The 24,261-nt window shown below is 44.0% G+C and overlaps 2 protein-coding genes across 2 annotated transcripts in view; one reads left to right on the forward strand and one right to left on the reverse strand.

The window, feature by feature from the left end:
- Nucleotides 1-10,622, reverse strand: part of ldah (lipid droplet associated hydrolase) — a 31,773-nt gene extending 21,151 nt beyond the window's left edge. Inside the window, exons 1-2 of the mRNA XM_079495694.1 lie at nucleotides 10,562-10,622; nucleotides 3,469-3,639 (exon numbers count right to left, since the gene is read on the reverse strand). Coding sequence (XP_079351820.1) covers nucleotides 3,469-3,631 — 163 coding nt within the window. The 5' untranslated portion in view covers nucleotides 3,632-3,639; nucleotides 10,562-10,622. The remainder of the gene's footprint in view (nucleotides 1-3,468; nucleotides 3,640-10,561) is intronic.
- Nucleotides 10,623-17,643: 7,021 nt separating this feature from the next.
- On the forward strand, nucleotides 17,644-19,206 carry LOC306917176 (GDP-Man:Man(3)GlcNAc(2)-PP-Dol alpha-1,2-mannosyltransferase-like; the record flags this gene model as incomplete). The annotated part of the gene is made up of 1 exon (XM_079495309.1): nucleotides 17,644-19,206. The coding sequence occupies one exon, from the start codon at nucleotides 17,644-17,646 to the stop codon at nucleotides 19,204-19,206; it is 1,563 nt and encodes a 520-aa protein (XP_079351435.1).
- Between the last annotated feature and the right edge of the window lie 5,055 nt (nucleotides 19,207-24,261).

A 24,261-nucleotide genomic window follows, 5' to 3' on the forward strand; every position in this document is an offset into this window, starting at 1 on the left:
GGTTACCTGTACAGTAGCGAACCACACCTGGGTTACCTGTACAGTAGCGAACCACACCTGGGTTACCTGTACAGTAGCGAACCACACCTGGGTTACCTGTACAGTAGCGAACCACACCTGGGTTACCTGTACAGTAGCGAACCACACCTGGGTTACCTGTACAGTATCCAACCACACCTGGGTTACCTGTACAGTAGCGAACCACACCTGGGTTACCTGTACAGTAGCGAACCACACCTGGGTTACCCGTACAGTAGCGAACCACACCTGGGTTACCCGTACAGTAGCGAACCACACCTGGGTTACCTGTACAGTAGCGAACCACACCTGGGTTACCTGTACAGTAGCGAACCACACCTGGGTTACCTGTACAGTAGCGAACCACACCTGGGTTACCTGTACAGTAGCGAACCACACCTGGGTTACCTGTACAGTAGCGAACCACACCTGGGTTACCCGTACAGTAGCGAACCACACCTGGGTTACCTGTACAGTAGCGAACCACACCTGGGTTACCCGTACAGTAGCGAACCACACCTGGGTTACCTGTACAGTAGCGAACCACACCTGGGTTACCTGTACAGTAGCGAACCACACCTGGGTTACCTGTACAGTAGCGAACCACACCTGCAGGTTACCCGTACAGTAGCGAACCACACCTGGGTTACCTGTACAGTAGCGAACCACACCTGGGTTACCCGTACAGTAGCGAACCACACCTGGGTTACCCGTACAGTAGCGAACCACACCTGGGTTACCTGTACAGTAGCGAACCACACCTGGGTTACCTGTACAGTAGCGAACCACACCTGGGTTACCTGTACAGTAGCGAACCACACCTGCAGGTTACCCGTACAGTAGCGAACCACACCTGGGTTACCTGGATGAGTTTCACCTGGATAGAAACCAACACACCTGCGTTACCTGTATGATGGAGAGACTGCATGAAGGTTCTGTAGAACCCCACTAGACCTGGGTATAGGTGTGGTGGTGGGTTCACGCACGCACGCACGCACGCACGCACGCACAATTCAGCTGCTGGGTGACATTCAGATGCTGCTGAAGCAGCGTCAGACTCAGTGCCCTTTCAAAGGTCGACAACACCAAAGCCCTCGTAACCATGACAACACCAATGCCCTCGTAACCATGACAACATGAACAGGCGCAGAAGGTTCCTCCAAAAACACACCGACCACAACGACATGAAGAGTCATACGCAAACATGTTCAAACACAACGAGAAGTACAGATGTGCCAATCTTTTACCTGAAGGTTTTCTGAAAATGCATTGTTTTCCCTGCAGGTTTTATTCACCGATCAGCCTAATGCTAATTCTACTGCTCTGCTACTGAAAAGAAGTGTTCCCACTCCAGCAGAGGAACTCTATCTATTTAGGGAATTAACATAAAACACCTTGGGAAAATGCCCCCCTTTCTCACTAACAATAGGGACTTTAAGCAACGACTGTTTTCAGGACGGCTCCGCTACGCGGAAGTACGGCGGCTATGACGCCCACGCCGTAGCTGTCAAAATGGTTAAGCAAACAGCCTCCGGCGACGGTGACATTGGTTGCCATGGTGACGCGTTTTTTAAACACCGTGTCGCGCGTCAGCTAACTTGCCGATATTGCTTAATTCTTACATGTGCTGGACATGATCAGCAGTGGAAAGAGGAAGGTGCTGGAGCAATCTGTGTTTTTCTAAAACCGTTTTAATAAACATGGTTAATATGACAGATGGTATTAGGTATTAGTTATTTCTTCATTCAGAGCATGCCAACACATTACACAGCATAAGAGAGGTGATGGAACAATCGGTGTAAATGTATGACAGCTATAATTTCAATAAACATGGTTATGACATGGCGTTGTAGACACTACGTGTAAGTGTAGGTTCTCCCGTAGTAGAAAGGGCTGCGACGGAGAGCAGGTTTATGTATCGAGCACTGATCCATTTCCGGTTGCCGTAGCCGACTGCCGTATCCGTCGTTGCTTGAAGTCGCTAATGTTCTGACAATGCACTGAATCTACTGAACTGGCAATGGCAGGACATGTGAAGTTCTCAAACGGCACATCTGTAGGCTATCTGACTAACATCAGGGTTCTTTAGGAGTCAAATATGTTTAAATATTCTATGAGTTTTCAGCGGTTAGTGAAAACGCTCTGAATGAACAGCCGATCTAAAACCTCACAACAGATCACAACGTAGTGCTGCACAATTAATCGAAAAAAAGATCGAGTTCGAGATTCAGACACCTATGCAATCTCATTTTGTGAAGAATCGTGAAGGAAATCGTGCAGCACTGTCTGACTGGCTGGCTGTCCAATTCATTTTAGTCACTCTATATGTTTGTTTGTTTTTTTTAATAAATATTTTCATGGAGAAAAAAATAATCTGTGTGAGAATCATGATCTCAATTCTTGTGAGATTCACATTTGAGCAAGAATCGTGCAAGCACTATCGCAACGCAACCCAGCTGTGAACAGTTCTTTTCCAACTGTTCAAAAGCGATATAATGCGAGTTCAATGCTTTCTAATTAGAAACCATTTATGTTTCCATACCCCATTTTCACATTTCACTTTTTTGAAATAGCCCCAAAATCCACCCACTTCAAGCGCAAGTGTTTTCGCGAAAAATGGAGACTTAATCGCATTTTCCAGGCGTTTCCATTCAGGAATTTATGCTCAAGAAGAGCCTTAGGGCAGTATTATGCGTGTCTTAAGTACCAGGTCTTATTACTTAACTTAAGACTTGGAGGCGTGGTCAATGCTGTTTGGCCACTCAGAATAGCCAAATGGCATTGATCACACCTCCAGGTCTTAAGTTAAGTAATAAGACCTGGTACTTAACTCTTAGCCTGCCGCCATTAATTAATCCCTCGATTGCGTATTGCCATGGTTTAATCACGCGTGACACTTACTTTGAAGAGCCAAATATCCGTAATCGCATTTTACTATGAAACCATTCCGTGTGTGTTGACGAAGCTGGTGCTCGTTCTCTCGGTCGGTGGTGGAAAAAGTGGACCGCGAGTATCACAGCGCCTGCTACAGGCCGTTGAAAACGCTTGTCTGGGACAAAGCGTCCTCTGCAATGTCGCTTCTGTGAGATAAAGCCGTCTGAAAACAGAGCCGACAATGTTAGTGGATGCGCGCGCATTTTCAAAATGGCCGCGCCCATTGTGTCAGAAGCATAACAAAGCTAACTGACGGTAGATTTCGATACGATCGTATTAAAACATGCATTAATGAATACATCGCTGTTAAAACGGCTTTTCCGTTTGTGGCAGGCTACAAGATTCTACGTTTTAAAATTCCTATGTTCCTGGCGGGTAAACGATTAAGACACGCATAATACTGCCCAGCATGTGCAAAACCAGGGCTGAAATGAAACGTAGTCTGTGATAAAGCTTGTTAACCAACAGTCCAAAAATAAAGGAGGGGACCAAGTACAGAGACCTGTGGGACCTCACCTGGAATGACCAGGAACAGCAGTTTGTGTGCAGAGCTCAGCCGACAGGGGCCAAACTTCAGGAGCTCTGTGATGGCTCCATTACAGTAGATGAAGTCGGTCTGAGGTTGGTCTCTGGATTCTATGAAGTCGGTCTGAGGTCGGTCTCTGGATTCAGAATCCATTTCACCAGCTACAAGAGTGAGAGGAAAAGGAGAACAATAAGCAAAACAAAAGTAACAAAGTATATTAATTTCACTATAAATTATAACTATAAGTCTATAAGTTGGAACAAATCAGAGAATGTATATGAGTGACTATTCAGTCAGTACAGTAACAGTATATGTTAGACACTAAGAAGACAGTTCAATTCTATATTAAATCTGATAGATCTTCTCTTATCCCTTTTTGGACTGAGGTCGAAGGCTTCTAAATCCTAACATTCTTCTGAAAAAAAACATGTTTCTATGTCAATGGTGCTCAACCTTTTTCATATCAAGGACCCCCAGAATTATCTCTATTGGGCCCCATCTCAAAATATGTAGTTCCAGGGACCCCCCAGAAGCCAATATTTTAGTTAAAAAAAAAAGTCGTTCTGAAATATATATTCAAAGATTTGCGACACATTTTCACGACTTTTCAAAAATAGCAGACCTACAAGCTCGTAGCGCGCCACTCGGTGGCGCGCTATGAGCTTGTAGATCTGCTATTTTTCCAATAGCAAAAGTAGAACAGAATGCTTAAAACACCAACAGGGGTTGCCGCCCCAAAATGGGTTATTGGGGTCCCACTCCCAGGTAACCCTTTCCTTCCGAATGGGGGTCCACAGCCTAAAGGTCCTTACAGACAGGCAGCGACTGACGCACCTAGTAATTCATTTTCAATGAGAGGTCTGCATCTATTTTTTTCAATCTGAAATCTTATCACCACACACACTACAGGATATATCTTACACAATTGTTTCATCAGATTATTTTATACAGCACACACTACACGATTTTAAAAAAAATCACACCCGTGTGAACTGAGTGGTGTAAGGTATTATATAGACTGATCAGACTGTAATGTCTGACGTAATGAAATCAGCATCAACCAATCAGCATCAACCATGCTCATTTTTTGAGCACAGACAGACAGACAAACAAAGCCAGTTGTAGGAGTGGTTTACACCACTCAAACGCATAACACACTACAGCCCCAAAGGTAGATTGTGATCTACTCCTACTGTATACAAGTAAGACGCGCAAACGCGGGAAGCGAACGCAGCTCGTAAATTGCAATAACAACAATTAGAATAAATTACGTACTTAAGGTTTTTAAGTACGTAAGTTTTTTTAAGTTAAGTTTTTTTTAATTAAATGTTTTTTTAAGTTATTTTTTTAGTGTGTGTATGTGTGCGTGCGTGCTTCTTTTTTAAAAAGTTTTCTTTTTAAGTTTTTTTTTAAGTTAAGTTTTTTTTAAAGTTTTTCCTTTTTAAGTTATTTTTTTAAGTTAAGTTATTTTTTAAGTTTTTCCTTTTTAAGTTTTTCCTTTAAGTTTTTTTTTTAAGTTAAGTTTGTTTTAAGTTAAGTTTTTTGTGTGTGTGTGTGTGTGCATGCATGTGTGTGTGTGTGTGTGTGTGTGCGTGCATGTGTGTGTGTGTGTGTGTGTTTTTGTGTGTGATACAGCTGCGCCCTCTGGTGGTGGGCGGGTGGTGTTACAGCGTGACACACAGACACACAGACACACAGACAGACAGACAGACATGATCTGCTGGGTCTCAAAGTAAATGCTCACTGCGTTCGCAATCACTGCGTTCGCAATAACATTAAAAAAATGTGTTTGGCATCTGCCACTTGAATTAAGGTGACTGGATTGATCGACATCAAAAGGGCCTATCAGCTCAAACCCACAATGCAATATTTTGTATATACATTTTATATGTTGTGTTGCTGTGCACAAAAACAATCGGTAGCATTACAAATGAAAATACCCTACCTAATACCTATTCTATTTCTACCGCATTATTTCCCATTCTAGCGATCCAGATAAATATCAAACATGTTTGAAAATGACCGGGGCGGCCCTGAGCGGCACTCCCAAAATGTATCCACATCACACGGTTGGCCACCCACCCTCCGTTCACTCCACTCAGTCCACCGACTCCCCATCGCGTGTTTTTTTCTTTTCTTTTCCAACTGTTCAAAAGCGATATAATGCGAGTTCAAGGCTTTCTAATTAGAAACCTTTTATGTTTCCATACCCCATTTGCGCATTTCACTTTTTTGATATAGCCCCAAAAAAGTGTTTTAGTGAAAAATGGAGACTTATTCGTATTTTGAGGCGTTTCCATTCAGGAATGTATGTGCAAGAAGAGCAAGATGTGCAAAACCAGGGCTGAAAACGTGGTCTGTGATAAAGCGTGTTAACCAACAGTCCAAAGAGGTAACCATTCATCATGTCAAAGGTAACAACAACCTACTACCTACTAAGATAGACAGAGCTTTATTGATCCTGTTGCTAGGCATGTCACAATGATTACATAATCGCTTAATCGCAATTATGTTTGCATAATCGTCAATCGTTTCCATGTTGAAAAATGTCCATATTTTCACGTGTTGCACTTTGTAGATCAACTATTTCTGCTATTTTGTTTATTTCTTTTTTGGAAAGAGTGTCAGTGATTTCTTCTTTGTATATTACAATACACATATACACAATACAATAATTATGTGTGCAAATTGTCATTATGAAGACTAAAAGGCAAACTATTATTTTATCAAACACTCTCATTTAGGCAAATAAATTGTAACGTTCCAATGTTCAATGCAAAAAAACATGAGCCTGTAAACTGTGAAAGAGTATAAATAACCAAATTAACATAAAAAGATGTAAACCAAATTAACTGATTGTGTACAAATGTAACCAAATGGACCCTCACAGGTCTGTAACTCTGAGAGTGTACAAATGTAACCAAATGGACCCTCACAGGTCTGTAACTCTGAGAGTGTACAAATGGAACCAAATGGACCCTCACAGGTCTGTAACTCTGAGAGTGTACAAATGGAACCAAATGGACCCTCACAGGTCTGTAACTCTGAGAGTGTACAAATGGAACCAAATAGACCCTTTACAGGTCTGTAACTCTGAGAGTGTACAAATGGAACCAAATGGACCCTTACAGGTCTGTAACTCTTGAGTGTACAAATGGAACCAAATGGACCCTTACAGGTCTGTAACTCTTGAGTGTACAAATGGAACCAAATGGACCCTTACAGGTCTGTAACTCTTGAGTGTACAAATGGAACCAAATGGACCCTTACAGGTCTGTAACTCTTGAGTGTACAAATGGAACCAAATGGACCCTTACAGGTCTGTAACTCTTGAGTGTACAAATGGAACCAAATGGACCCTTACAGGTCTGTAACTCTTGAGTGTACAAATGGAACCAAATGGACTCTTACAGGTCTGTAACTGCATTAAATGCTGGATGAGTGAGAACTTTCTCAAGCTTAATGAGAATAAGACAGAAGTTCTCATAATAGGCTAGTGAGCAGAAGGAATTGATAAGAAACAGAATCAGTAATCCGACTGTAGGAAGTAACCCTATGGTAAAGAACCTTGGAGTTATTATTGATTCCGATTTGAACTTCAATGCACACATTAATCAGGCTACCAGGACTGCCTTCTTTCATCTAGAAACAACGAATTAGAGCCTGCCTGTCGTTAGAAGATGCAAAAACGTTGATCCGGCATGCTTTTGTTTTCTCCAGACACGATTACTGCAATGCCCTTTTCTATGGCCTGCCAAAGAAAACAACAGACAGGCTACAACTTGTGCAAAACGCAGCAGCCAGGGTTTCAACAAAAACAAAGATGAGAGAGCATTACTCCAGTTCTAGCCTCATTACACTGGCTCCCAGTTGTTTTTAGGATTGATTTCAAAGTTCTTTTACTTGTGTACCGGTATAAAGCTCTAAAGTCTAAAGAATGCATTGGGCGTTTAAGTTAAATAACTCCGAAACTACAAATCATTTCAAAGTAAAAAGTTCCAGCATGTGTCTCCACAGTAAGCTGAATTATAAAAAGTGTGAATGGAGTTTCTAGGTGAAAGTGCTTTTTTGACGTGCCAATATCTGCCATTGAGCCCCATTGTGAATTTCTCAAATTTGAAAGCACTATATTTCTAAAACTATGAAACATTTCAAAGATTTCTTTTCAGGCAAACATGTCCACCGTAAGATGAACCTAAATAGGTTTGAATGTAGGACTAGTAGCATGCCAAAGTTTGTGCTATTGCCATTGAGAATGCATTGGGCGTTTAAGTTAAATACGGGGGGGGACATATTATATTAAAACATTATATATTTAAACTATTTTCAGCAATGGTACACTTGTTTTTTCAGTGGGTAGATCTTGTTGAGCTGGTCATTTTGAAAGTAGATCTCACGTCATAAATGTGTGGGCTCCCCTGGTCTAAAAGGTCTTGCACCTTCCTACCTCCACGACTGCCTGCCTAGTTATGTCCCAGGCCACCCTCTTAGGTCCTCAAGTGCTTGTCTGCTCGAAGTGTCTGAAAAGATGGCGACCGAGAAATATGGCGAGGCAGCCTTCTGCTTTTACGGCCCGACGGCCTGGAATAAACTTCCGGTACAGCTCAGACAGGCTCCTTTTAAAGCCCAGACATTTTTAAAGCCCAGCTCAAGACTGTATCTTTTCACTATTGCTTTTAATTGAGTGTTCTTATTCCTGTACTCACCGGTTTTATGCTCTGTATGCTTTTGTTTTAATGTCATATTGCACTGCTTGATTTGCTGCCAGTTCTATGCCCTTTGCTATAGAGCGTCGCAGTCCCGCCCCCTACCATGGACCAGGAAATTATTCTCTGTTCATTTTCCTCAGACATTTCAGAAAGTATTTATTTAAAGACGTTTACGCCGCGGACAAAGCCAACTCGAGTCGTGACAAATCATGACAACAAGCACAATTTTTTGGGCCGAACAAATAATTAGAAAGAAGAAAAAAACGGCAGGTTACAACACTTTTTTTGTTGTTTTTCTTCTTTGTAATTATTTGTTTGGTCCAAAATATTGTTTGTGTTGTCATGAGTTGTCACGACTGGAGTTGGCTTTGTCCGCGGCGTAAGCGTCTTTAAATAAATACTTTTTGAAATGTCTATGGGAAAAATGCATTGGGATTAATTTCCTGGTCCATGGTAGGGGCGGGACTGCGACGCTCTATTGTTTAATAAGCCTATCTCACAGAATTTCCCCGCCCCCCTAAATACGCCCCCTTTCGGGGTTAGTGGTGATAGCGTGACGTCACTCCATAGACGCTACATGTTAACAGAGTTAATTTAAGAAGTCTACAACTTTTGTTTTCTCAAGGTAAGGTTTGTTCTATCTGTTCGACCTGATTTACCATCTTGTTTGCTTCATAATAATATTGGTCTGTCACATTTTTACATTAGAAAATGTACTTAGATTCTCCAGAGAAAAAAACGTGTAAATGCTCATGTTAAAGACACCACTATTTACCGGAAGTGGGCGTGGAAAGCGGGCTGTGAGATAGACCTATTGCCTCAACGTTATTGTTTTACTGATATGTATATCTTTTCTTGTTTGTTCTCTGCCTTTTAAAGCACTTTGCGATGCATTTCTGTCATGAAAAAAAGCTATATAAATAGTTTATTATTTTGTATTATTATTATTAACTCTGAGTGTACCTGATTCACCTCAACTAAACCTGCTTGCCAGTGCCCCCGGCGCACGCACGCACGCACACACACACACACACACACACACACACACACACACACACACACACACACACACACACACACACACACACACACACACACACACACACACACACACACACACACACACACACACACAACACACACACACACACACACACACACACACACACACACACACAACACACACACACACACACACACACACACAAAGGCAGATGAACTGGACTGAGCGCTGATGATGGACATGCGTGCATGCACGCACGCACACATTATGAGTGTTTCATGGTGTGGAGAGAGACTTTGCTTTCTTTTAAATAGCTTTAACAATTTTAGAATTATTTTACTAGTACTTTGCGGGGTGTTATTGTATTTGTATAATTATTTATTGTCCTGAATGTATGCATTGACCTGAGCAAAACAATTTTCCCTTGTGGATAATAAAGACATCTAATCTCTACAAATGGAACAAATGGACCCTTACATGTCTGTAACTCTGAGTGTACAAATGGAACCAAATGGACCCTTATGGGTCTGGTAACTCTGAGAGTGTACAAATGGAACCAAATGGGACCCTTACAGGTCTGTAACTCTGAGTGTACAAATGGAACCCAAATGGACCCTTATGGGTCTGTAACTCTGAGAGTGTAACAATGGAACCAAATGGACCCTTATGGGGTCTGTAACTCTGAGTGTACAAATGGAACCAAATGGACCCTTATGGGTCTGTACTCTGAGTGTACAAATGGAACCAAATGGACCCTTATGGGTCTGTAACTCTGAGTGTACAAATGGAACCAAATGGACCCTTACAGGTCTGTCAACTCTGAGTGTACAAATGGAACCAAATGGACCCTTAGGGTCTGTAACTCTGAGTGTACAAATGGAACCCAAATGGACCTTACAAGGCTTACATGTCTGTAACTCAGAGTGTTAGAAATGGAACCAAATGGACCCTTATGGGTCTGTAACTCTGAGTGTACAAATGGAACCAAATGGACCCTTACAGGTCTGTAAACTCTGAGTGTACAAATGGAACCAAATGGACCCTTACAGGTCTGTAACTCTTGAGTGTACAAATGGAACCAAATGGACCTTACAAGGCTTACATGTCTGTAACTCAGAGTGTTAGAAATGGAACAAAATGGACCCGTAATGGGTCCATTTGGTTACATTTGTAACACAGGGTTGGCAACACTCAGTAGTGAATTAATTTCTCAATGGGCTCAGTCAGTCAGTGCTTGGTAGCATGGATGCTAACTGTGGCTAAACCACACACCACCACAACAACCTCCTCTGTGTCTAGCAATGAGAGACTCATTTATAATGATTTTGAATTATTTGTAATTAAAGCAGGTGCTACTGTAACTGTACGTACCAAAGTGTGTTCTATATGGAGACGTTGCTCTCTCTCTCTCTCTTCACTGACAGCAGCGTGTATGTTGAACTATGTTCTTCCTCATTATCACCACGCCCACTACGTGAGGCATCATTTCTATTGGTCACACTTCATTGTAGGACACGCCCACTCCGTGAGGCTTCGTTTGTATTGGTCACCCTTCATTCTACAACGCACGATCCGCACGCGTCCCATAGCGAAGGTTACATTGCAATCGGTGACCCATCGAAATCCGTGACTCAGAGGTCTCGGTCTTGAAACGTACGTGCTGGTGTCGCTATAATACAAATAAAATTGCCGTGCGTTCTTCTGCGTGTGGAGTGGAAGTGGATTCTTAAAATCATGAGTTAATTTAACATATTGCGAAACCATTAATTTTGCAGTGATTCTGATTGTTAAAGCCATTTTGCATATCCACACACAGCATAATGCATGCGGCATGCCATTAACAATATGTACACAATTGTGTGGGGATTGAAATAAAGTGAAATAGCCTATTGCTTTCACATTTTGAAATATCTAATATCTATATCTTTGAAATATATTTGAAATATGCACACGTTTTTGCGTCCAGGCCAGCCAAGAAATAAATGATATGTCCGTAGCAGCGCAGAGCTGTCTGAATGTGTGTGTGTGTGTGTGTGTGTGTGTGTGTGTGTGTGTGTGTGTGTGTGCGTGCGTGCGTGCTAGGGGGGCTTGAGCACCTGCCCTTTTTTATTTATTTATTGTTTTTGCCACATAAGGACATGTGGGGGGGATGTGGTGTGGGGGGCCAATACGAGCTTATGTGGGAGCCAATAAGGGCTTGTGGGGGGCCAATAAGGGCTTATGTGGGGGACCAATAAGGGCTTGTGTGGGGGGAAAACAAGGGCTTATTTGGGGGGCAAATAAGGGCTTGTGGGGGGAAAATAAGGGCTTGTGTGGGGGGGCAATAAGGGCTTATGTGGGGGCCAAAAAGGGCTTGTGCATATGGGGGGCCAATAAGGGATTGTGTGGGGGACCAATAAGGGCTTGTGTGGGGGCCAATAAGGGCTTGTGTGGGGGGCCAATAAGTGCCATTGGCCCTTCAAGACGAACATTTGACAAGTAATGATGAATTCCTCATAATGAATTATCTTTTAATCTGCCATCAGTCAGTTTTAGTTTCAGACTAATGAGAACATATTGCTTATTTTACTATCCAATGACATGAAATTGCACAAGGGAAGGACTCTTTTCTGGAGTTTGAGCCCCTGCCCCCCCAGTGCTCTCTGCACGGCCCTGTTGGGAACCACTGCTCTAATCCAATGAATCACTTCCTTTATAAAGCAATCAAATCATAAATAAAAGTAGATAGATCCCTTAATCTCAATTTGGCACTGAGTCTTTCCATTGGAAGTACTCTGTAGAGCCTGCCAATCTTGGGACATTCCAATTCCCAGAAACAGTACCGGCACGTACCAACCACTTTTTTGCATTTATTGCACAATGGGGAAAGTAACTCTTGTACATTTAAGTACTATGCCTAAGTACAAATTTTGTAAATTGAAAAAAGGGCCATTTTATGACCTCGGTCAAAGGCCACTGCAGTGCCTGTTTATGTTTGCTGCAGGCACTGTGCAGAAATATGAGATCATAATATATAATTTACAAATGAGTAAGACAAGTTGAAAGGAAAAAACTACAACGTGTCTTTTGTTTATTCCGCAGGTCGTTGTCTCTGTGTGGCGACTTATGTCTGCCCACGTCCATAGAGGACAAAGGAACAACTCCTGGAATGTATTTGATAAATAAACAGTTTTTTTCTCCTATACTCACACGGCGTCACGGAGACAATGGGCCGTGTGCACAGAGTCGTAACAATGAGATCGTAATAAAGCTCGCTTTCAAACAACTCTCTATCTTTGCCCGGACAAGCTTTTCGTTGTTTGTAACATATCCATGAGCTGCAATGTCATCATTAGACTCGTGAATGAGAGGGGATTTCATTGATTTAAATCCAGGTGTGAGTCAGATGGATAATCTAACCTTGACCTGTGCGTTTTTAACAATGCAACAGACTGACTATTGAAAGAAGTAAAGGAAGTCTAGCATTATGGTGAGTTTCATGCATATGTAATTATAGCCAGTATGAGTGAATCCACATTATCAGTCTGGCCAAAACCAGACTGATATGAAATGTGTCAAGCTGGGATATGAACTGAAAATAACCTTTCCACATTATTTAATAATGATTAATAGCACACTATATCAGTAAACACCTTGGCGTATCCTATAATGGATTTTATTTATAACGCACTTTATATTCGTCAGAATCTCAAAGTGCTACAGCAAATGAATAAAAGCAAAAGAAACAACACACCATTAAAAACATCTAATAGAACAGGAACATTTAAAACATAAGTGCAAGGCTATGAAAATGCTTTGGTAAAAAGGAAAGTTTTTAGTCCTCTCTCTTAAAAGTGTCGACCGACTGTGGGGCTCTCCGGTGGGCGGGGAGAGCGTTCCACAGTTCGGGGGCGACGGAGCACCCATGGTGCGTAGGTTAGTCTTTATGGGTTTGAGGAGGTTGGTGTTTGATGAGCGGAGGGAGCATGTTGAGGATATCCTATTGTATTTCTCTCCCAAGCTTAAACCATTTCATACTTTGTCATGCAATGGTGTTGTCGTGAGGCGAGAATGGCCGATCTACAAGCTCACAACTAGGTCACATGTGGTTAGATTGTAGATTGTGAGAAGAATTATCTACAGTAGAATAGATGACATTCCCAAAACAGGGAATACGGTTGAAAAGGTTGCCTGTAATGACGAGGAAGGTTAACTAAGTTGGAGACTAAAACACAATTAAATGATTTGATATCCTTGTTATGAGCTCACTGTTTAGGGACTGCAGGTCATGAATGTGTGTGTGTGTGTGTGTGTGTGTGTTGTGTGTGTGTGTGTGTGTGTGTGTGTGTGTGTGTGTGTGTGTGTGTGTGTGTGTGTGTGTGTGTGTGTGTGTGTGTGTGTGTTTAGGACATCCCCGTCTGAAATGATATCCAACCACAGACTTCTCTTCAGAGAATCTGAACTAGCAAGAGGAGTCTCTCTCTCTCTCTGTCTCTCTCTCTCTCTCCCTCTCCCTCCCTCTCTCTCTCTCTCTACACACAGTATATTAGTCTCTAAATACGTATAGATATACATTCATGGTTTGTGCATTTATTTGACCTTTGGCTTTGCATATGTGTGTAAAGTAGCCTACAAATCAATTGCCTTTTATGCATGGCTGATGTAGGCTATTTGCATGGAATGTGTATGTCTCTCTCTCTCGCTCTCTCTCTCTCTCTCTCCTCTCTCTCTCTCCTCTCTCTCTCTCTCTCTCTCTCTCTCTCTTCTCATCTCTCTCTTCTCTCTCTCTCTCTCTCTCTCTCTCTCCTCTCTCTCTCTCCCTCTCCCTCCCTCCCTCCCTCTCTCTCTCTCTCTCTCTATACACACAGTATATTAGTCTCTAAATACGTATAGATGCATTTATTTGACCTTTGGCTTTGCATATGTGTGTAAAGTAGCCTACAAATCAATTGCCTTTTATGCATGGCTGATGTAGGCTATTTGCATGGAATGTGTATGTCTCTCTCTCTCGCTCTCTCTCTCTCTCTCTCTCTCTCTCTCTCTCTCTCTCTCTCTCTCTCTCTCTCTCTCTCTCTCTCTCTTCTCTCTCTCTCTTCTCTCTCTCTCTCTCTCTCTCTCTCTCTCTCTCTCTCTCTCCCTCTCCCTCCCTCCCTCCCTCTCTCTCTCTCTCTCTCTATACACACAGTATATTAGTCTCTAAATACGTATAGATGCATTTATTTGACCTTTGGCTTTGCATATGTGTGTAAAGTAGCCTACAAATCAATTGCCTTTTATGCATGGCTGATGTAGGCTATTTGCATGGAATGTGTATGTCTCTCATCATTTCGTTATAGGCCTATCCACTTGATTTGCAAAAGGCTGAACATGCTTGACTGCCAAAGTTATTAACTATTCATTTTCATTGCATTGGCAGCATCTTGATAAGTCTATTCAGCCTACGTTCCAAAAGTAATCTCACAGCCAGTCACAGCCAGAGCCATAGAGTAAGACAGTTACGCAATCTCTGTTCACTTCATGGGGCCAGTCCAATGGCGACTCTTCTACATAGACTTCTATTGAATGGGGACAACCGGGAGTTTACGGAATGCATTGGAGTCTATGTACATGAACCACGTGACCAGGCTGTTTTCTGCCCCCTCAATATCGCAACTCTTCTTTTAGATGGCTCTGGTCACAGCATATGCAACACTAACTTCTCTCAAAGGGCACCTACAATTTACAATGTAGGCATTTAGCAGACGCTCTAAATCCAGAGCGACTTACATTAAGCAAGACAACTGCAATTCAAAACTGGCCCCCGTAAAGTCTGACCCCCCCCCCCCCCCCCCCCCCCCCCACGCCTCTGCCCCTTAGTGTATAGGCCTATTGTAACAACCCTGCAAAAGACCCGGCTGTAACTGAACAAACTGCTCTCTTGGCGCGGCTTGTTGCTTGCCTTGTCCACTGAGTTGGAGGTCAGGGTTCGACTCCAACTCCGGGTGCTAAACGTTACATTGGTGTCAGAAGGGAACGAGGACCCCTGGAGCATTCCTTGACGTGAGGGTCTCGAGGAGGGAAGTGAGAAGTGTGGGGGCGCGCTTCAGAAAGGAGGGGGTAGTGTAACGACCCTGCGAAAGACCCGGCCGTAACTTGCTCCTCCAAAGGAGCGAGCTCTCTAGGCGAGGCTTGTTGCTTGCCTTGTCTACTGAGTTAGAGATCAGGGTTCGACTCCAAGCTCAGGGTGCTAAACGTTACAATATGTTTTTCCCTATTTACCTCCTTTATATGATGATCAATCAATCAATTCTAGCGAGCAGAGAGGAAAGAGCAGCTCAACACAGCTGCAAAAAAAACAACTAAATGGTGCATTTGGTAAATGTATATAGCTCCTTTATCCAAGGCGCTTTACATAGATTGTGCATCAATTCACCCATTCACACACCGATGGCGGCAGAATCCATGCAAGGCACTAGCCAGCACATCGGGAGCACTTAGGGGTTCAGTGTCTTGCTCAAGGACACTTCGACACTAACTCTGGGGGAGCCCGGGTTCGAACAGGCAACCTTGTGGTTTCCATCCAGCCACTCTACCCCTGAGCCACCGCCGCTCTAAAAAAACAGAAGAACGAACCTGGACAGAACGCACGCTGGTTAGTTGCAGAAAACAAATCAGGTGTCTCCAAACACGGAAGCTAACCACCAGGCATAAATACCTGTTACACAGTTGCATTCTTTCACCAGATGAATAGTTCTACATAACATTTTAAGTTTACATGCAAGATTGCAATGGCCCATAGGCTAATAGGTTTATGAGACAAAAACTATTGTGAATAATAAAGAAGGACAAAGTCACTCAGTGCTTGCTGAGGTACTGCTGGGATTTGAACCCAGGATCTCCTGTTTACGAAACAGGCGCTTTCACCAGCTAAGCCACAGTACCTGAATGAAAGCCTGATGTTAAAGATAGAAGTGATGCTCCGATAAAGAAAATGAATCATTAAAGCTCTAAACAAATTAATATTTCAACTTTCATGCTATATTTTACATAATGGCAACGAAACAAGAAAGGAAACATATTTCCATTGTGATTGGACATGTAGCCAACAGCACAACCTATAGGGGACACATGGAACCTGTAGAGTGCAGTGGATCACACTTATCTGCACATGTGTAGTAGACCTCATCTACAAATTGAAATGATCAGTGCCTCATAGTTTGGCTAACACTTGGAAACAAAATAAGAAAGGAGACATATTTCCATTGTGATTGGAAGTGTAGCCAACAGCACAACCAAGTGGACACATGGAACCTGTGTAGAGTGCAGTGCATCTCACATTTTCTGCACTTTGTAAACACAAGGATGAGTACCACATTTGTGTGTAGATGAAGACAAACAACCTCAACTACAGATTGAAATGATGGGTGTCTCATAGTTTGCCCAACACTTCCGTATCATCGTCAAATGGCAATTGTCCTCCCCCCGATGTGGGGTCTCAAGTCTCATGCTCTCATACGAAGCTAACCAGGAATAAATACCTGTACACAGCTGTATTCTTTTACCAGATGAATACGTGAAAATGTAAGTTTACATGGAAGATTGTAATGGCCCATAATATCAAGAGGTTTATGATGACAGAAAAACTATCGTGAATAATGAAGAAGGACAATGTCACTCAGTGCTTGCTGAGGTACTGGTGGGATTTGAACCCAGGGTCTCCTGTTTACAAGACAGGTGCCGCAGCTAAGCCACAGGTAGAAGAGGGGTTGCTCTGTTCAAGTAAATGACTATAAACAAAACAAGAAAGGAAACACATTTCCATTGTGATTGGAAGTGTAGCCAACAGCACATCCTAGTGGACACATGGAACCTTGTCTCATGCTCTAGTCTGCCGACTGAGCTAACCAGGCATAAATGTCTATTGGATTTCGCCCTTGCTGGATAAATGCCTGTTACACAGCTGCATTCTTTCACCAGATGAATACATGACATTTTAAGTTTACATGCAAGACAAGAGGTTTGTGCCAGAAAAACTTTGTGAAAGAAGGACAATGTCACTGAGTGACAAGAAAGGAGACATGGTTCCAGCTTACCAGCTTTGAGCTATTTTATATTCCAGCCTTGTCTGTGTTAGTGTATCTGTCTATCTTTGTCCGTCTCTGTAGTATGCCCAAATATGGCCGGAGATGACTAACGTCACAGTATATACTGTACATGTACTGATGTCATACATGTGTGACATCATAGCCTGGTCTCCAAGGACTCTTATTATGAGTTCTGCAGTGAGTTTTACTGGAGAGAAGTCGAAGCGTCCTGGTTTAAGTTCTAACCGGACACCACTGCGGGGGTCCTAACCTAAGCAATCAGCAATACAGCCTTGAGCTATTTTATAACTATACTATACGATGCTATTCTATACGATGCTATACTATACGAAACTATACTATACCATGCAAGTTTTACTGCATGTATGTTGGGTGGTAGGCCTTGGCGGCATGTCAGCCTGCGATCTATTCCATTCATTTCTGCTCCTGGTCCCTGTCCTGGTCCTGCTGGCATTTCTGCTCCTGGTCCCTGTCCTGGTCCTGCTGGTGAGTGTGCTCCTGGTCCCTGTCCTGGTCCTGCTGGTGAGTGTGCTCCTGGTCCCTGTCCTGGTCCTGCTGGTGAGTGTGCTCCTGGTCCCTGTCCTGGTCCTGCTGTTGAGTGTGCGCCTCTGGCTGCGGAACAGAAGGACCATACGTCAGGCCCGGGACGGTGGCTGTCCCACAGTGGCCTTCTTTCACCCCTACTGCCATGCCGGGGGCGGAGGAGAGAGGGTTCTCTGGTGCGCCATCAGGGCTCTCCAGAACAGATACGCCGGCATCACATTTGTGGTGTACACTGGGGACCGCGGCGTGACAGGCCAGCAAATAGTAGACAGAGCCCGCGATCGGTTCAACATTGCTCTTCCCCGACCGGTACACTTCGTGTTCCTGAAGTACCGCGCGCTGGTGGAGCCGGGTCTGTTCCCCCGCTTCACCCTGCTGTGCCAGAGCATCGGCTCCGTGTTCCTGGGATGGGAGGCCCTGGCAGAGTTAGTCCCTGACATCTACATCGACTCCATGGGCTACGCCTTCACCCTGCCCCTGTTCCGCTACCTGGGGGGCTGCGGCACTGCGAGTTACGTCCACTACCCCACCATCAGCACGGACATGCTGTCTGCGGTCAGAGAGAGGAACCCCAGGTTCAACAACGCAGACTACATCTCTAACAACCGCTTCTTGAGCGCAGTCAAGGTGGTGTATTACCGCCTGTTCGGCCTGCTCTACGGCATGGCGGGCTCATGCTGTGACGTCGTCATGGTCAACTCGTCCTGGACGCTGGGACACGTCGTGGCGCTGTGGCGCTCACCTAACCGCACCAGCGTGGTCTACCCGCCCTGCGATGTCGCCGGCTTCCTGGACATCGCCCTGGACGAGGACGTGGACAGAAAGAGACATTCCGTGGTCTCCATCGGCCAGTTCAGACCGGAGAAGGACCACAGGCTTCAGGTCCGGGCGTTCAAGAGGCTGGTGGACCGCCGAGGGGAGGAGGGGCTCAGGCTGGTGCTGGTCGGTGGATGCAGGAACCAGGAGGACGAGGATAGGGTGCTGATGCTCAGGCGGCTGTGCCAGGAGCTAGGTGTAGCCCACAGCGTGGAGTTTAAAGTCAACATAAGCTTTGAGGAGCTGAAGAGAGAGCTCCAGGAAGCCACCATTGGCCTGCACACCATGTGGAACGAACACTTCGGCATCGGCGTGGTGGAGTGTATGGCCGCGGGGAAGATCATCCTGGCCCACAGGTCCGGCGGGCCCAAGCTGGACATTGTGGTACCATTCGAGGGGGGTCAGACGGGCTTTCTGGCTGAAGATGAGGACGACTATGCAGACGCCATGGACAGGATCCTCGCCCTGCCTCCGGCCGCCAAGCTGCAGATCAGACGCAGTGCTCGCCAGTCTGTGGCTCGTTTTTCTGACCAGGAGTTTGAAGCCTGCTTCCTGGCAGCCATGGAGCCACTAATGGGAACACTGGCACGATGAGAGGACAAGTGCCTGTGTGCTCTATCAATATTAATTAATTTAGTTATGTACACATATATTACATTTGACACATTCTCCCTCAATCGGCAGGTTTGTGTCGGGTTACATACATGCCCATATAACCATTTTAAAATATAGATGTGAAGGCTGTGTAAGCTACGGAGCCCCTGAATGGCCATGCATTTAAAAATATATTTTATCCTGTCCGTACAAGATAATATCTCGTCCGTACAATATATTATCTCGTCCGTACGAGATATTATCTTGTACGGACAAGATAACATATATTTTGAATGCATGGCCATTCAGGGGCTCCGTAGTACGGACTCTGATCACCCAGTATTGGTTTAGGCTTTAGAGACAGGACACGGCAGAGAGGAGAGGACTTGAAAAATAAAACGGGGGTCTGATTCTAAGCCAGCACTGCCGGGTTGCTCCATTATCTCCATTCAGTGTACTTTAAACTTTGTACTGCATGCACTCCAATGAAGATTACATCATGTGGCAGCCAAGTCTATGGACTTTTTAATGTTTGTTTAGAGTACTTATGACGTACATTGTTTGCCAGCTAAGTCTATGAACTTTAATATTTGTTTAGGGCACTAAATGATTATGTAAGATGTCTCATGTGCAGCCGCACATGGCACCTCAGCCACACATCACTTCACACTTTTCATAAATTAATGCCCTCTATTTTATACTTAATTTTATGACATGTGCGAATTAGCAAACATAGCCAATCAATCTACTCAATGTGTTATGTGAGCTTGCGGATCTAACCATAGCCTCAGTAAAATACAGGCTAATACTAGTAACTGTGTCTATCTAATTACATGCAACAAGTGCAACCTACAATATGTGGGTGAAACTAGGAACACAATAGCAGATAGACTAAACCAACATAGATATAATATAAATAATGCAAAAGAAACAACTTTATTAATTGTCCAACATTTTATGACCCATGGTATTAGTGCCTTGGAAGTTTGTGGATTAGAATCTAATCAAACCTGGACAGAGGGGGAAAGGAGATATGCAGAGAAGCAGTGGATTTTAAAATTAAACGCCACATTTCCACAAGGCTTAAACGATACCAATCCATTACAGGAAACAGGGTAGTAAACAAACCATTAAATGCTAAACTTCTAAATTGCTCTTAATTAGAGCAGAGCCAGGACAATAGCAGAAACACAAAGCCATTTAGATTCAAAACCAGACCATGATCTGATGGTCTGAGGTTGACACTAATGGGCTTGATGGGTGGACTTAATCCCCTCAAAGGTAATCACACTTTAATCATTGACCTCCAGAAACCTACCTCAGAGGTAACTAGATTAAGCCAGACTCAATCTAAATATAAGATTGAGAAACTTTTAGTACATCTAGTAAGACTAAACCTTAATTGCCCAGACTCTTCTTCAACAAAGATGGCGAAAGCAAACATTCTTTGTTCTGTACTCATACAATAGTATGGTACAAAACACTGAAGTCCTTAAACCAGAAACCTAACCTCAATAAAACTAAACGTCTGTATGTCATTGCCACGAGAGATAACTCGTGGAAATGTTGTGGCCACGCAATCTACAAATCTTCATATGGGACAGGAAGTTGCACTGGAAGCCATTTAACCCAGAGGTCAATGGATTGAAACCATCCTCTGCTATTGTAACGCCCTGGGATTCAAACTCCAGCCTCCCACATGAAAGTCCAACATCTTAACCACTAGACCAAAGGGATATCCCTAAGCACAAGGGGAGATATTAGACTTGTGAGGCCATCAAGCAGGCAGAGTACTTACTCAACAACATCAGCCTGCTGTCCTGGCATTCCCATTTCATGATGTGGCCTGATTGAAAACCTATGACATTTTGAAAGAAAACACTGCTTTGTCAAGCAAACATGAGGATCACATGACGGATACAGACTCGGTGGCGCGCTATGAGCTTGTAGATCTGCTATTTTTCAATATCTATAGCATAACATAATGCTAACTGTAACACAAAGTTAGTCTGAAGACTCTGAACTTTACTCGTTCGTTGACACCTCGGTCAAACTTCCCATTTCACCAAACTATCAAATATTACATCACATACACTGTGTTCTGTATAAAGCGGATAAAAGCACTTAAGTTTGAGCTCCTCCATATAGTCAGAAAGGGGTGTTGCGCTCTCTCTCACACATGTTTCATTATGTTTCAGATCAGATCGTTGTAATAACCTTGTCATTTCCATATTAATGCCATATTAGTTCCATATTAGTGTGTGCGCACGCACGCACGCACGCACGCACGCACGCACGCACGCACGCACGCACGCACGCACGCACACACACACTGTGACACACACGCACACACACACACACACACACACACACACACATGGGGAGATAGAGGGGCATTCTATCAAACGACCAGTAGATGGCAGGCAAGCACCATGAAAGAGAGACTGTTTCATGCCTGCATCAGCACAGAATGCTCCATCAGTGTTGCCAAGTCTGCTTATTATGAGTGACTTTGAGCTCAAAATGAATATATGCATTTGATTTGTCCACCACGGACTCCCATCTGAAAATATTTTGTTTCACTTTTTATATACTTTTTTTATATACTTTTTGCCATTCCAAAAATCTCTAAACCCCCCCCCCCCCCCCCCCCCCCCCCCTCTCTCTCTCTCTCTCTCTCTCATTAGCAGGCAGTGCAGCACTATCTCTCTCTCTGTTTCTGGCACAACAGCGCCACTTTTGTCCCTACTGGTACTCTAAACATAGTCACATGGGTACATAGGTTAAGACGGACATTGCTGTTCCTTGGGGTGGTTGCACCGCTCAAAAAGAGAACATTCAGTTCCTCCAGTGAGCTTCAGAAAGGTCCGTGGGAGGAGCAGCGCACAGCGCACAGCCAACAAACAGCGGTGCGGCTCCGACGATATAGACTTCCTGCTCCAGCAGATAAGACGCCCGGCGCTCTGACCCTCTCTCAACCCCATCTACAAGAGGTCGCGGGACCCAGGAACCAGCCGTTGTCCACCCCAATCAAAAGTTCCATTAACCTGGAGAGCCTGGCAGCTAATTGAGTGGATGGAGGCCCCAGATAGATGCGTTCAGGGTGTGACAGCGAGCTGCACAGTGTGGCCACCGTCGCCGCCGTCAGGGGACACGTCCTGACGCGCTTGTAATTATTTTTGAGTGGTGTAACCACTCCTGCAACTGGCTTTTTTGTGCAGAAAAAATGAGCATGGTTGCTATGTTCAAAATAATTTCTGACGTAATTAAATCACACCCGGGTGAACTGGATGACCGTAGCAACCATGCTCATTTTTTCTGCACAAAAAAAGCCAGTTGTGAAATCACATCCGGGTGTGATTTCATTACGTCAGATCAGAGCTGATCAGGCTATATAATACCTTACCTCACATCGGACAAAAACTCCAGCTGAATCAACTTCATGGTCACAAATCATCACATCAGAAGACGACCCTACCAGAATCAGACCTAAAGGCCATTCAGTCTTTGAGACCCTGAACTCAATAGCCTAGATCTAGGAAAGTGGTCACTCAGTTCACCCGGGTGTGATTTTATTACGTCAGACATTACGTCAGACCACAGCTGATCATGCTATATAAAACCTTACACCACTCAGTTCACACGGGTGTGATTCTTTGGAAAATAAGCTGAAAACAATCGTACAAAAGGGCAGCGGCCGGCCTCGGTTGAAACGTCACCACCATGGCAGCTTGGGTGCTACGATAATAACTAGGCTAATTTGATCTTTTAAGCCATATAAGTAGCTTCTCTTCAACAGAACTCAAGGGGGGATGTTACAAATCGGCATTTGTGTGTGTTGGGGGGGTTCGTCATGTTTTATTAACCTTAAGCCTCACATGAGAGAGATCATTAGTTCATTATTATAATTTCTTTCATATTATATGTTTTTTTAAGTGGTGCAACCACTTCCTTAAGTGACTGTGTGTGTGGGTGGCTGGGTGGGTGGGTGGGTGCGTCTGAGCACGAAAACAGCATGGTTGTTTTTCACCACCTGTGCGCAACCTAACACACACACAAACACACATGCACATATTAACCGTATATGGTGATTTTGGGTGTGCCAGTATAGTACAGTACAGTACAGTAGAGCGTACAGTAGAGCGTACAGTAGAGGGACCCCCACACGGTAACTCTGTCATTTCTCAACCGTTTTGGACGCGGGGCGGCTCGCCGGAATCGGGCCGGCACCCCGGGTGCGTTCCTGTGGGTCTGGAACCCCCCCCCCCCCCGGGGACCCCCACACGGAGTTGCACCACTTACTTCACACGGGTGTGATTTGTTTCCTTTGCCCTGGTTTCTGAGGCTCATGTGGCTCTTATCTGGCCGAGCGATGTGGTCTTTTCAGTGGTTGAGAGATACTCTAATCTGTGGCACCAATATTCTTAATCCCTGGTATGGTGAAGGGGGAAAGCCAATGGTAACTTTTGTTCTGGTTAGTCTCTGATTTCACCCGGTTGAGGGGAGGTCATGTTTGTCAGAAGAACCCCCCCCCCCCTCTCTCTCTCTGAGAGTGTGTGTGTGTGTGTGTGTGTGTGTGTGTGTGTGTGTGTGTGTGTGTGTGTGTGTGTGTGTGTGTGTGTGTGTGTGTGTGTGTGTGTGTGTGCGTGCGTGCGTGCACATTTGTGTGCAGGTGTGTGTGTATGGTAGGCATAATTTAATCCATGCTATGGGATGATTAATAATAATAATAATAATAATAATAATAATAATAATAATAATAATAATGGTAATCATAATAATAATTATTAATAATATTACATTAATTATTATTAATAATAATAAATAAGCCTACTGGCTCTTCCTAACTTGTTTATTTATACAGTATTAATCATGCATCCCTTTTTTATAACACAATTACACAAAATAAATAAAAACATAAACATATTGTCAGACACTCCCTAGGCCTAGGAGGTACTCTGTGAACGCAGGTCGCATCCCCCCCCCCCCCCCCCCCCACACCACCACCACAACACAGCAGCTGCAGGAGTGAGTGAGGAGACAGGGAGTATTGAC

This window comes from Electrona antarctica (assembly GCF_951216825.1).
Source record: "Electrona antarctica genome assembly, chromosome: 24".
Lineage (NCBI taxonomy): Eukaryota > Metazoa > Chordata > Actinopteri > Myctophiformes > Myctophidae > Electrona > Electrona antarctica.